Consider the following 13475-nt stretch of genomic DNA (forward strand, 5'->3'; position numbering starts at 1 on the left):
TGCTTCACTTGAATGATAAGTTTTCAAGCGGGAAAGATGATGCGTAAGTCTTAGAATGCTTCAAAATTAAGTAAGAAGAACTGACAGAATTCTTGCTCAATGGAATGCCTTTTTTTTTGTTCTACAAAATAAATTATTTTTAAATTGCTTTTTCTTTGCTTTTTTGAGCGACGTTAAAATTTTACGAGCTCGGCTATACGTAAGACCTGTACAGCACACATTACAGAACAATACTGCAAATGATTCTTTAAGACATTTAACTTCTGTCGACCTCTCTAGTGATAATACGAAAGTTCAAGAATCCTTTTATCAAATTCTTGAACTTTAGATAAAAGCATTGGTCACTAAAACTGGCATTATTCCAAAGATGTCGAATAAAAAAACACGTAGTACAATGGAACTCCTGACACCAGAGAATAAATTAAGTAACATTACATGGAGAAATAATCTCATTTTTGCATAATTGTCTGGACTCAGTTGGAAAGGGTAATTTGCGTCTCAGTGCAAATCTTTGGATTGAGGCTCACGAGGGCATGCTTCAATGACGAAAATGTAATTTCCATTTACCGCTCTGAAACTTTATTGCAAACTAACGCGTTGCTTCCTTAATTCAAACATCGTCACATCGTCCAAGGTAACTCAAAATCCAAGAAACTATAAATATATGCACTGGGGACTTAAATACAAAACTTCTGGTTAAATACTAGTCAAGTAAAATTATTATAATGAAGACAACGCTTAAACTGGCAGTAACTTCGTTATTCCTTTTATCGGCAAGGGCTGCTGCCGATTTAGTTGTTACTCAAAATACAATTGTTAGCAATGGTGATACCCTAATTACTCAAAATTTCATTGTTAACAGTGGAGTTTTCTACTCTATTGATACAGGAATGACACACAATTTCTATGATGATATGACCATTAACGGTCAGCTTTTTATTACCAACAGGGACATTACAACAGGTATGACAGTTGATGTCATTGGCAGTAGTGCCGAGATTATCAATAATGGTTGGATAGTTGTCGATGATAAAAATGCTACATCTGCACCAACTTTTGATTGGTACGGTGGTTCGTTCACAAACAATGGTAACGTATGGTTTGCTGGTATCGGTAATACCGGTGGATCGACATTTGCAATTCAGCCTGCTGGACCATTTATCAACTCTGGTACCATCAGTCTTTATCAATATAATTACAGATCTGGAGGAACTTCTCACCTTGGTTTAGACGATCATTTCATAACTAATGACGGTACCGTTTGTATTTATCAAAATATTTTCTTCCAAGGATCCAGTGTTATTGGAAATGGATGTTGGGACGTCGGTCTTAATTCCAATTTCTGGGCTACCAATGTTAATACAAGGACTATGCTGGAAGGGCAACTTATTTACCTTAGTACTAGTTCGTCAAGTTTAAGAATCGATTCATATCCACCAAACATTCCTATTCACATTGCTGGATGGGGTAATAACAATGTGATCGGTCTTAGTACAGTGATTAACAGCTTCACTTACGACGGTAATAGCTTGTACATTACCAGTGGTGGTTACACCTACAATCTTGTTATTGGTCCAGGTTATGACACTTCGTTAATAAGTATAGGTCCAGCAACTTATGGTAGTGGTGTGGGAACCATTGCAAATGCCGGAATCTTATACTCTGGTCCACCTCCTCAAACAGACAGACCAGCACAATGTAGTGATTGTCCTGCTCCTCCTCACGCTCCTAGAGATACCTCTGAGCCCAACCTAACAACCACTGTAACAACTACTTGGTCAGGAAGTTTCACTACTACTGAGACTGACACCGATACCCCAGGTGGTACTGACACTGTTATAGTTGAAGAGCCAACAACACCTAACGCGCAAACCACTATTATTTCGACTTGGACTGGTTCTAAGACCAAGACAAACACAAAGACTGACACTTATGGCGGTACTGACACTGTGATCATCAAGGTTCCATCAACCTCGAACTCTCAGACGACCATTACCTCTACATGGACTGGTTCAACCACCGCCACCACCACCGAGACTGACTCTGCTGGCGGTACTGACACCGTGATCGTTGAAGTCCCATCTGAGCCTAACCTGCAAACAACAATTACATCTACATGGAGTGGTACTGACACTGAGACCTTAACGTTATCTGATACTGTTGGTGGTACGGACACTGTCATTGTTGAAGTTCCATCTGCCATTTCTTCTTCTTCTTCTTCTTCTTCTTCTTCTTCTTCTTCTTCTGCTTATGTTTCGTCTTATGCTGATCCATCTTCAGATTCAGTTTCTTCTTCCGCTAGTGTTTCAAACGAAGAAATCACAATCATTTCGACCTGGACTGGAACTGTTACAATTACTGTTACTGTGGTGGACACAGTTCAGGGCGGTACTGATACCGTTTGGGTTGTCGTCCCACCTGACAACGAACAAACTACAATTACGACTACGTGGACAGGTACTGACACAGAAACTACCACCGTTTCAGACACAGTTGGCGGTACTGATACCGTGATCGTTGAAGTCCCATCTAATCCTCAAACAATTATAACTTCGACTTGGACTGGTACTGAAACCAAGACAGAGACCGTGAAGAATACTATTGGAGGTACTGACACTGTGATAGTAATAGTTCCATCGAACTCCAATTCTCAGACAACTATCACCTCTACTTGGACTGGTTCAACCACAGCTACCACCACCGAGACCGACTCTGCTGGAGGTACTGACACTGTGATCGTTGAAGTCCCATCTAACACAAATTCTCAGACGACCATTACCTCGACATGGACTGGTTCAACCACTGGTACCACCACCAAGACTGATTCTGCTGGTGGTACTGATACTGTGATCGTCGAAGTCCCATCAACCTCGAACTCTCAGACTACCATTACCTCTACATGGACTGGTTCAACCACTGGTATTACTACCAAGACTGATTCTGCTGGCGGTACTGATACTGTGATCGTCGAAGTCCCATCAACCTCAAACTCTCAGACAACCATTACTTCTACATGGACTGGTTCAACCACAGCTACAACCACCGAGACTGATTCTGCTGGCGGTACTGATACTGTGATCGTCGAAGTCCCATCTAATCCTCAAACAATTATAACTTCGACTTGGACTGGTACTGAAACCAAGACAGAGACCGTGAAGAATACTATTGGAGGTACTGACACTGTGATAGTAATAGTTCCATCTAACTCCAACTCTCAGACAACTATCACCTCTACTTGGACTGGTTCAACCACAGCTACCACCACCGAGACCGACTCTGCTGGAGGTACTGACACTGTGATCGTTGAAGTCCCATCTAACACAAATTCTCAGACTACCATTACCTCGACATGGACTGGTTCAACCACTGGTATTACTACCAAGACTGATTCTGCTGGCGGTACTGACACTGTGATCGTTGAAGTCCCATCAACTTCAAACTCTCAGACGACGATTACCTCGACATGGACTGGTTCAACCACTGGTACCACCACCGAGACTGATTCTGCTGGCGGTACTGATACTGTGATCGTCGAAGTCCCATCTAACTCGAACTCTCAGACTACCATTACTTCTACATGGACTGGTTCAACCACAGCTACAACCACCGAGACTGACTCTGTTGGCGGTACTGATACTGTGATCGTTGAAGTCCCATCAACCTCAAACTCTCAGACTACCATTACCTCGACATGGACTGGTTCAACCACTGGTATTACTACCAAGACTGATTCTGCTGGCGGTACTGATACTGTGATCGTCGAAGTCCCATCTTACTCGAACTCTCAGACTACCATTACTTCTACATGGACTGGTTCAACCACAGCTACAACCACCGAGACTGACTCTGTTGGCGGTACTGATACTGTGATCGTTGAAGTCCCATCAACCTCAAACTCTCAGACTACCATTACCTCGACATGGACTGGTTCAACCACTGGTATTACTACCAAGACTGATTCTGCTGGCGGTACTGATACTGTGATCGTCGAAGTCCCATCAACCTCGAACTCTCAGACTACCATTACCTCGACATGGACTGGTTCAACCACAGCTACCACCACCGAGGCTGATTTTGCTGGCGGTCCTGACACTGTGATCGTTGAAGTCCCATCAACTTCAAACTCTCAGACGACGATTACCTCGACATGGACTGGTTCAACCACTGGTACTACTACCAAGACTGATTCTGCTGGCGGTACTGATACTGTGATCGTCGAAGTCCCATCAACCTCAAACTCTCAGACTACCATTACTTCTACATGGACTGGTTCAACCACAGCTACAACCACCGAGACTGACTCTGTTGGCGGTACTGATACTGTGATCGTTGAAGTCCCATCAACCTCAAACTCTCAGACTACCATTACCTCGACATGGACTGGTTCAACCACTGGTATTACTACCAAGACTGATTCTGCTGGCGGTACTGATACTGTGATCGTCGAAGTCCCATCAACCTCGAACTCTCAGACTACCATTACCTCGACATGGACTGGTTCAACCACAGCTACCACCACCAAGACTGATTCTGCTGGCGGTACTGATACTGTTATTGTTGAAGTTCCAAGTAGTGCAGATTCATCATGCGTGCCAGTAACGGTTACTGGAGGCTCAACTGTTACTGTCACTGTGAACCCAACCGGGGCTCGCCCAACAGAAACAATTTACACCATTACATCAGTAACCGTAACAACGACAACTACCACTACTGAAGATGTCACTCTTCCAGATTCAACAGTTACTTTAACTGAAGCTCCTAAACCTGCTATATACAGATTCTTTTAGATAACAGCTTCTATAAGATGATGTATTGATTGCTCAGACTCTTTTGAATTAATTTCCACGGGTCATATATCAGTATACTGCAAACGAAGTCCTCTTCAAATAACGTCTATTATGAGTTTGCAAACTGAGTAGACAAGAGGTATTCGATTTTTAAATTGGTTGTGTGCCAATTAAATTGGGCTTTTGATAGATTCAAATTTTCCTAATAGTTCAGCCTCCTATTTGTTATGCCTTTCAACATTTCTCATTCTTATTGTTACAGCGTCTTATGTTACGGGTAATAAAGATCATTAGTTTGTACTACGATGTAGATTGTAGCGGGATGAACGATTATGCTCTTGGATAGTATGACTAAGAGCAAGGATCACCCTGTGCTCTTGAGTACCAAGTATTCGTCCCGTATTTCGGATGTATGGAACTTTATATATGATTGTTAAATCATCCGCATTTTACGACAGTTCTTAATTTGACAATTCATTGAGGTATCGAATTGTCGTACTTCCAGGAACCTTCAAAAAAATGCGTATCTACATGATATTAGGAATGTTCCTATTTAGACTAAAGATGTGGCCTTCCTATATACTTCAACTGTGTGGGAATTGTAATATTTAATTTCATGACTACAGTATGTGGTCCTATAACATTCTTGCAGTAATTCCAAAAGCGAATGAGCTTCAAGAAAGTACAGATGAGGGTGTTTTCATTAGATACTTATCTAAAGAAGAGCAGTTCAAAAAAGCTTGATGTTCCCATTTTTTCCCCCGAACTAACAATGGATTCCTCAGTCTGCGCTACTACCTTCCATCATTCTGAGCCTTCAAGAACAAAGTTCTTCACAGATATCGAAGTAGCTGTACAGCTGCTAGTGGTCGTATTGACCTTCTCTCACTTACACACTTTATTAGAGCAGGAGGACAATTAAGATACAGCCATTGACTCTTCAACTTCGACATGATTCCTCGATCATATTATATGCAAAAAATTACTGATAAGGGATAACGGGAATTCGGATGAGGGAGGTCGGCTATCGTTTAAATGCTCGGGATGTGCGCGCACTACCCTTAAAAGACATGTTCTCGTTTATACAATGCTTCAGATCCAAGTATCAGAAGAGTCATGGTAACGAGCATCGTATGACGTCTCCTCAAAGACGAGTTCATAGAGACTATTAGTCTTAGACGTCAAGTGATATATTTATCTCTTGATTGATTTCTTGATGAATTGCAAATACCAGGATGTATATAAATCCATCAAGATCAGAAGAAAAAACACATGTCAGGAATCAGCTAAGATTAATTAAGTAAACCATGAGTGAAGCTTTGCTCAATGTGGGCTACGGCTATGGCTTCGTGTTAGGTCTTGGGGCAGCTTTTGCTCTTGTAATGTCGCTCATCACTAAAGTATTATCCAAATATGGAGGTCAGGTCCAGAATTCTGAAAGATTCTCTACTGCATCTAGAAATGTGAACTCAGGTTTGATAGCCTCAAGTACAGTTTCCGCTTGGACTTGGCCCGCTACTCTACTCGCGGCTGGAACTTGGAGCTACTCCCATGGAATAATGGGAGGATTCATGTATGGTGTTGGAGGGACTATCCAAATTACATTATTCGTCTTCTTGGCAATCCAAATAAAGCTTAGAGCTCCCTCAGCACACACTGTCTCAGAATGCTTTTCTATAAGATATGGTAGAGCCGGCCACTGTATTTACCTATGCTACTGTGTAGCAACAAACATATTGGTATCTTCCCTTCTTCTACTTGGAGGCTCACAAGCATTCTCTGCAGCTACAGGAATGCATACAGTTGCAGCAAGTTTCCTTTTGCCATTGGGAGTTATGGTTTATACAGCTCTTGGTGGTTTGAAGGCAACATTCATCTCTGATTGGATCCACACTGTCGTTATCTATGTAATTTTGTTGGTGTCCTGTTACACAATTTACTGCAGTTCTAGTCTAATTGGATCTCCAGCGAAAATGTACGAACTCCTAAAGGAGGTCCAGGAAATTTTTCCATCAGAAACTGGAAGCAGTTATCTTTCCTTTAGAGATAAAGAAATGATGCTTCTAACTTGGACTGTCATGCTTGGGGGACTTAGTTCAGTATTTGGTGATCCTGGCTACTCTCAACGTGCAATTGCATCAGATGCCAAGAGTGTGTTCTACGGGTATATCATGGGAGCTATCTGTTGGTGGATTATACCTGGTTCGCTTGGATTGTCAGCTGGTCTAGCATGTAGAGCTTTGTTAACTAATCCTGCGTCAGTCACTTATCCAAGGGAACTTTCAAGTTCGGAGGTGAACTCTGCCTTGCCTGTCATCTACGGCTTAGCTGCCATTTTTGGTAGGAGTGGGGCTACTGCGGGTTTAGTTATGGTCTTTATGTCAGTTACTTCAGCAACTTCAGCGGAGTTAATTGCTTTCTCTTCTGTCACAACATACGATGTTTACAGAACATACATTAACCCTTCTGCTTCAGGAGTCCAGTTAGTTAGGGTGGGACACTTAGCTGTTATCGGCTTCAGTTTATTCATGGCAGTTCTATCTACTATTTTCAACTATATTGGGGTTACTTCGGGTTGGCTATTAAGTTTTGTTGGTATTGTTCTTTCACCAGAAGTAAGTGCTGTAATATTGACTTTATTCTGGAATAAGATAACAAAGACTGCATTAATAATTGGAGCTCCAATGGGTACTCTTTCTGGTGTAGTATGTTGGATTGGAGCTACATATTCCTTTGCTGACGGTGTTGTAGATAAGAACACTGTAATGTTAAGTGAGGCAACATTCGTGGGAAACATTGTTGCCTTAGTTTCAACTCCAATATATATATGCCTTATTAGTTTCATTTTTCCAGAAGAAGAATTTGACTTAACGTCATATAATAGGATTGCGTTAGGAGATGATATTGACGAAGAGGAAAAGACCGCTCTTATAGTGAATGAGAAAGAAAAGAGAACCCTTTGGATACAATCGTGGTGGTGCTTAGCTATTAATGTGTTCATCTTAATCGGTTGCTACATCATTATTCCATGTGCACTATATGGAAGTGGCCACGATCTAAGTAAGGGGTCATTCACTGCATTAATTGTTGTTTTTCTCATCTGGTTGTTGTTGGCTGCATTGTATATTATTCTATATCCTTTGTGGCAGGGGAGACATGCAATCAGGCTGATCATAGAAAGTATGCTTGGAAAAAATCCAATTCAAAGAAATATAGCCCAAGAATTGGAAGACAAGGAATTTGTGGAGATAGTTTCTGTCAAGTATCAGCTGAAGAAATGATTATATCTCTCTTGATAGTGAAACTTTTTGAATTATGGATTATGAACATTGAATTCGTACCATATTGAAAACATGTTTACTCTTTTAAGAATCGTGCCTTTCAATATAGGGAAAGGAGATCTTGAAATCTTGAGAATACCAATATGGACTCACTTCTCTCCTGGAAATAAATTTATAGATTATTCACAAATTGTAGTTGGATTTACGTGATGGTTAAGCAGACCACCTCTTTTGATATAAGCATTGGAATCCTCTTGTTGAAGAGGAAATATTCCTTCGCAGTACGCTGTACTTTCATTAAAAAAATGAAATTTAATTCTTGTATGTAAATTATTTCAAAAAATCAATCTTCTTCAAAAATGTCCTTCATGGGTCTACTATTTGCCGTGGTAGAGTTTTCATTAGTCGAGGTGCGATATTGCACAACTTGCGTATTTCCTTCGATTCCCAATTTCCTTGCTTTTGTGAGCCGTCGGACTGCAAACAGGTATATTGGCCCTGCTAAAGTTAAGACTCCATATCTACAGTGTACACGTAATTCGTTACTTCGTTACAAAGCACAAAGAAATCTCTTTTTGATCATGCGTAGTTCAGAGTACTATGTTACTAGTATAGTAGCACAAACGTATGGTATAGTCAGGGAATGGTTTCAACGGAAAAAAAAATAGTTCGTAACTGGCTTAGCTTTAGCGACATGCATGGTGTTGGATAATCCGTCTTGAAAGCTCCTACCCCGCGAAGGTGCATAAGTTGCAATTGATGGGGAACTTGCCCCATGCGCGAGGTTCCGCTGGCACAGTTTCTGTTGTAGGCAATATATCCATTATTACAAAAGCAATTACGCACGAGCGCCTAAAATAGGAGGAAGCAAACAGCCAAGAGTAGTGCTAACCTTCGATGCAACTTTTCAAACATTCCACTTTTTACTCTATATGCAGTGGTTTATCATTTTACGAAATTGATCCGGAAAGTTGGAATGATGAAAAACACCCTTCCTTGCATGATAAGGAAGCGATGTAACATAACTTGCAGCATTTTTGTACTTTTCTTAATTCCTTTCAACGCCTGAGGTGGAACAAGGAGGAGGCATGGTAAAATGCGGAGTGCATAATTTGACCTCAAAAAGGTTTTGGCCCACTAGAATTTTGTTTACCCGTCAAACTCCTACGCAAAAGCATAGTTTGTGGTGTAAATCATGAATTACATTCCAAAGACCCAAAACCTAGGCGTTGTATATTCACATATAGCTCGGATAAATTCAAAAATTGATGGATTCTTTTACTACTCACAACCCCACATTTGTATACCACATGGTTATGAACTCTGCAGGGAGGAGTTTTTTCATATTCTTGGTATTCGTCGTTTATTATACACTGTGCGAGTACTGTTCAGCTAACGATACAAGTGACACTAATAGAGGGCCTACTTAGCCTCATTTTATATTACCTATATGGATGAGCACTTGAACTTGAAATGAATATGAACTTGCCTAGGTGCGCTGAATATAATTCAAATAGATATGAGGAATAACATAATGTTTCCAAAACGGTCTGTCTGACTTCAAAGCATAGTCTGATCAACAAATTTCGCAAAACGGTGTAGCGCTTATTTGAAAATATAAGCACAACATATTCCCAAGTAATTGGGTGGTACGCTGGTATGCAGGAAATAAACCGCGAATTAGCAGTGGTGCTTTCAAAGCTTATTGGCGAAGGGCGGGGGTGGCTTGATAGTGTATGCATGTCTTCGGATTAAGTACCCCCATTCAAATTCTTTAAATGTCTCTAGGCAAACACCGCTTATGACAAGTTTAATTTGCATACATTCAAAATTCGTATACCCCTCATAAGCAAACCTAGAAAATTTGATGGTGACCTTGATGTACCAAATGCAAAAAAGAATTAGGTGGAAAATGACTAAAGAAAGTTTAATAAAGATTTATTAATCCATTGTAAAATCGGGCAATGAATTCCCCATATCAGTGATTCTTTTTCTTCCAATCTCACTATTCCAAGTATATAAATGGCTCTTAATCCCTTCTTTTAAAAGTACATAAGTGGGTAAGTCATACTTCAGTGAATACGATGTCAGACTCTAAAGATAAGACCGCTAATATTGTTCACAATATACAATCTATTTCCGACCAACAAAATAGCAGTACTGCTTTCGAGATAGATAAAGAAATCGATTCTTATGTTTATCATGACAAAAGTTGGTGGCACTACTCTCATTTCATTAAGTTACATTGGTTTATTTTTGCACTTACTCTTAGTTCAACTAATAGTGGTTACGATGGTTCTATGTTAAATGGCTTGCAATCGCTCTCTTCCTGGCAGGATGCTATGGGTCATCCAAAAGGTTACGTTTTGGGAGCATTGGCTAACGGTACCACCTTCGGATCAATTATTTGCATTCCTGTTGCTGCTTGGATCTCCGATAGATGGGGAAGAAAATACGGTATTGCGATCGGCACATCGATTACTGTTATTGGAGCTGTCTTGCAAGGAGCATCCACAAACTATGCCTTTTTTTTCGTTGCAAGAGCTGTTATCGGTTTCGGTTTTGGTATAACATCACTTGCCTCTCCAATCTTAATTGCTGAGATTGCATTTCCAACATATAGACCGACAAGTACAGCTATTTATAACGTGTGCTGGTATTTGGGAGCTACAATAGCTGCATGGGTAACATACGGAACAAGACTTATCACTAACAGTTACTCATGGAGGATACCTTCTTATTTACAAGGAATCATACCTTTGTGTCAAATTGTGATAATATGGTGGATACCAGAGTCTCCCAGATATTTAGTGTCAAGAGGAAGAATTGAAGAAGCAAAAAAGTTCTTATTCAAATACCATACTGGTAATGATACCAGTGAACGTGCAACGAACTTAGTTAACTTTGAACTCCTTGAAATCGAGCAAGCATTAGAATTGGAGAAGCTTAACTCCCAATCGAAGTACACCGATTTTATTATGATAAAGTCGTTCAGGAAAAGATTATTTTTGCTTATGTTCACTGGTGCTATGACTCAATTGTCAGGTAATGGTTTAGTCTCTTATTACTTGAATTTAGTTTTGAACTCCATTGGAATTACTGAAGAAAAGGAACAGTTACAAATTAATGGATGCTTAATGATCTACAACCTTGTGATATCTGCTGTTATAGCCTTCACTTGTTACTGGTTCAGAAGAAGGACTTTGTTCTTGGCATCCACAGCAGGTATGCTTATTTCCTATATTCTTTGGACTATTCTTTCAGCAATCAATCAACAAAGAGGATTTGAGCACGCTTTGGGGCAAGGTGTTTTGGCCATGATTTTTATATACTATCTTTCTTACAATACTGGTCTCAATGGTTTGCCATACTTGTATGTTACTGAAATCTTACCATACACCCATAGAGCTAAAGGTCTCAACATTTACGGTCTCACTGTGAATACTACTCTTATTTACAATGGATTTGTCAACCCCATCGCTATGGCTAGTATAGATTGGAAGTACTACATTGTCTACTGTTGTATTTTGGCTGTTGAATTTGTCACAGTATATTTCACCTTTGTTGAAACTTACGGTTACACTTTGGAAGAAGTTGCTGCAGTTTTTGGTGACGAGTCTGTAAGCAAACCCTTTGATCAGAAAAGTTTTGAGAAACCGTCTCTGGAGCATGTTGAATATGAAAAGAACGCTGATGTTTGATAGTCTCAAATATTAGCGTTTATATAGTGTAAGTACAACTCTGGAAGTATATACGGCAACATCTATATATACATGATATGATCTTCTATCTTTTAGAGAACATCACTCTGTAATTTGAAAGTTCATCACAACAAAGATTTGAAAAGATTTGTCGACCTCAAGAGAACAAGATAAAACAAGATTCAGAACAAGATTCAATAGTACAGATATGCCAAATTGAGTAAGTGTTGTGCAAAATTATTTCAATTGAACAACCGACATTCACTAGAAATAACATTAATACAACTAGTCTAGAATACCGATAGAGCGGTATCTGCAATCTTATTCCGGTTAGGATTCTGATTATACCCATAACCCATACTCAGGCATTGAACTTCCGTACCAGAAGGGAAATGATTAAGCAAAGCTCCACTAATCAACAAACTAGCCTCAAGTAATAATCTCCGTTAAATGCTATCCTTCTCTAATGTCAACTTATTTTTACTTGTTTTTTAATACACTACTGCAATTTCCCATTCCCAGTAGTATGTGCATTAGTCAATTTATCATGATTCAACACCTTCATGAGTAGAAAACTTCATGTCTTTATTTAAAAATGATACACGTCCAACAAATGTTAAACTTTTGACTCAAAAATGCATCTTCGTGCAAAAATTGTGGCTTCTTTAAAATTATTGCAATTATTTGTAAATAAAATAACTTTGGTGAGTAATAATCAAAAAATTAAATAATTTTCTTTTGAAATGGTATACACCGATAACCAAGAACTCTCCGTTAAGCCAATGTGTTTCATTTTGAAATCATTAATTAGAAGAGCATCACAGAAGAGTTATGTAGCAAGGTACGGGTCTTCTACGACAATGCTGCGGTACGGGTCTTCTACGACAATGCTGCGGTACGGGTCTTCTACGACAATGCTGCGGTACGGGTCTTCTACGACAATGCTGCGGTACGGGTCTTCTACGACAATGCTGCGGTACGGGTCTTCTACGACAATGCTGCGGTACGGGTCTTCTACGACAATGCTGCGGTACGGGTCTTCTACGACAATGCTGCGGTACGGGTCTTCTACGACAATGCTGCGGTACGGGTCTTCTACGACAATGCTGCGGTACGGGTCTTCTACGACAATGCTGCGGTACGGGTCTTCTACGACAATGCTGCGGTACGGGTCTTCTACGACAATGCTGCGGTACGGGTCTTCTACGACAATGCTGCGGTACGGGTCTTCTACGACAATGCTGCGGTACGGGTCTTCTACGACAATGCTGCGGTACGGGTCTTCTACGACAATGCTGCGGTACGGGTCTTCTACGACAATGCTGCGGTACGGGTCTTCTACGACAATGCTGCGGTACGGGTCTTCTACGACAATGCTGCGGTACGGGTCTTCTACGACAATGCTGCGGTACGGGTCTTCTACGACAATGCTGCGGTACGGGTCTTCTACGACAATGCTGCGGTACGGGTCTTCTACGACAATGCTGCGGTACGGGTCTTCTACGACAATGCTGCGGTACGGGTCTTCTACGACAATGCTGCGGTACGGGTCTTCTACGACAATGCTGCGGTACGGGTCTTCTACGACAATGCTGCGGTACGGGTCTTCTACGACAATGCTGCGGTACGGGTCTTCTACGACAATGCTGCGGTACGGGTCTTCTACGACAATGCTGCGGTACGGGTCTTCTACGACAATGCTGCGG

General features: G+C 40.7%; 4 protein-coding genes across 4 annotated transcripts; all 4 read left to right on the plus strand. All coding sequences in view use genetic code 12, as the record gives it.

The window, feature by feature from the left end:
- Nucleotides 1-352: 352 nt before the first annotated feature.
- Nucleotides 353-5121, plus strand: RJT20DRAFT_46142 (Hyphally regulated cell wall protein N-terminal-domain-containing protein). Its single transcript, XM_064920239.1, has 3 exons — nucleotides 353-2949; nucleotides 3286-3691; nucleotides 3806-5121. Exons 1-3 carry the CDS (start codon nucleotides 726-728, stop codon nucleotides 4785-4787), a joined length of 3612 nt encoding a protein of 1203 aa, XP_064774675.1. The 5' UTR covers nucleotides 353-725; the 3' UTR covers nucleotides 4788-5121.
- Nucleotides 5122-5901: 780 nt separating this feature from the next.
- On the plus strand, nucleotides 5902-8247 carry RJT20DRAFT_45945 (sodium:solute symporter family protein). Its single transcript, XM_064920238.1, has one exon. It carries the CDS (start codon nucleotides 6095-6097, stop codon nucleotides 8066-8068), a length of 1974 nt encoding a protein of 657 aa, XP_064774676.1. The 5' UTR covers nucleotides 5902-6094; the 3' UTR covers nucleotides 8069-8247.
- A 1824-nt stretch (nucleotides 8248-10071) lies between these two features.
- RJT20DRAFT_128555 (hexose transporter) lies at nucleotides 10072-11826 on the plus strand. The gene has a single exon (XM_064917296.1). It carries the CDS (start codon nucleotides 10153-10155, stop codon nucleotides 11767-11769), a length of 1617 nt encoding a protein of 538 aa, XP_064774677.1. The 5' UTR covers nucleotides 10072-10152; the 3' UTR covers nucleotides 11770-11826.
- Nucleotides 11827-12962: 1136 nt separating this feature from the next.
- RJT20DRAFT_83540 (uncharacterized protein) lies at nucleotides 12963-13460 on the plus strand (the record flags this gene model as incomplete). The annotated part of the gene is made up of 1 exon (XM_064921240.1): nucleotides 12963-13460. A coding segment is annotated over one exon (498 nt), but the record flags the coding sequence as incomplete, so codon positions are not given.
- Nucleotides 13461-13475: the final 15 nt, after the last annotated feature.

The sequence above is a fragment of the Scheffersomyces xylosifermentans genome (genome assembly GCF_036884685.1).
Source record: "Scheffersomyces xylosifermentans strain CBS 12540 chromosome Unknown RJT20scaffold_4, whole genome shotgun sequence".
NCBI lineage: Eukaryota > Fungi > Ascomycota > Pichiomycetes > Serinales > Debaryomycetaceae > Scheffersomyces > Scheffersomyces xylosifermentans.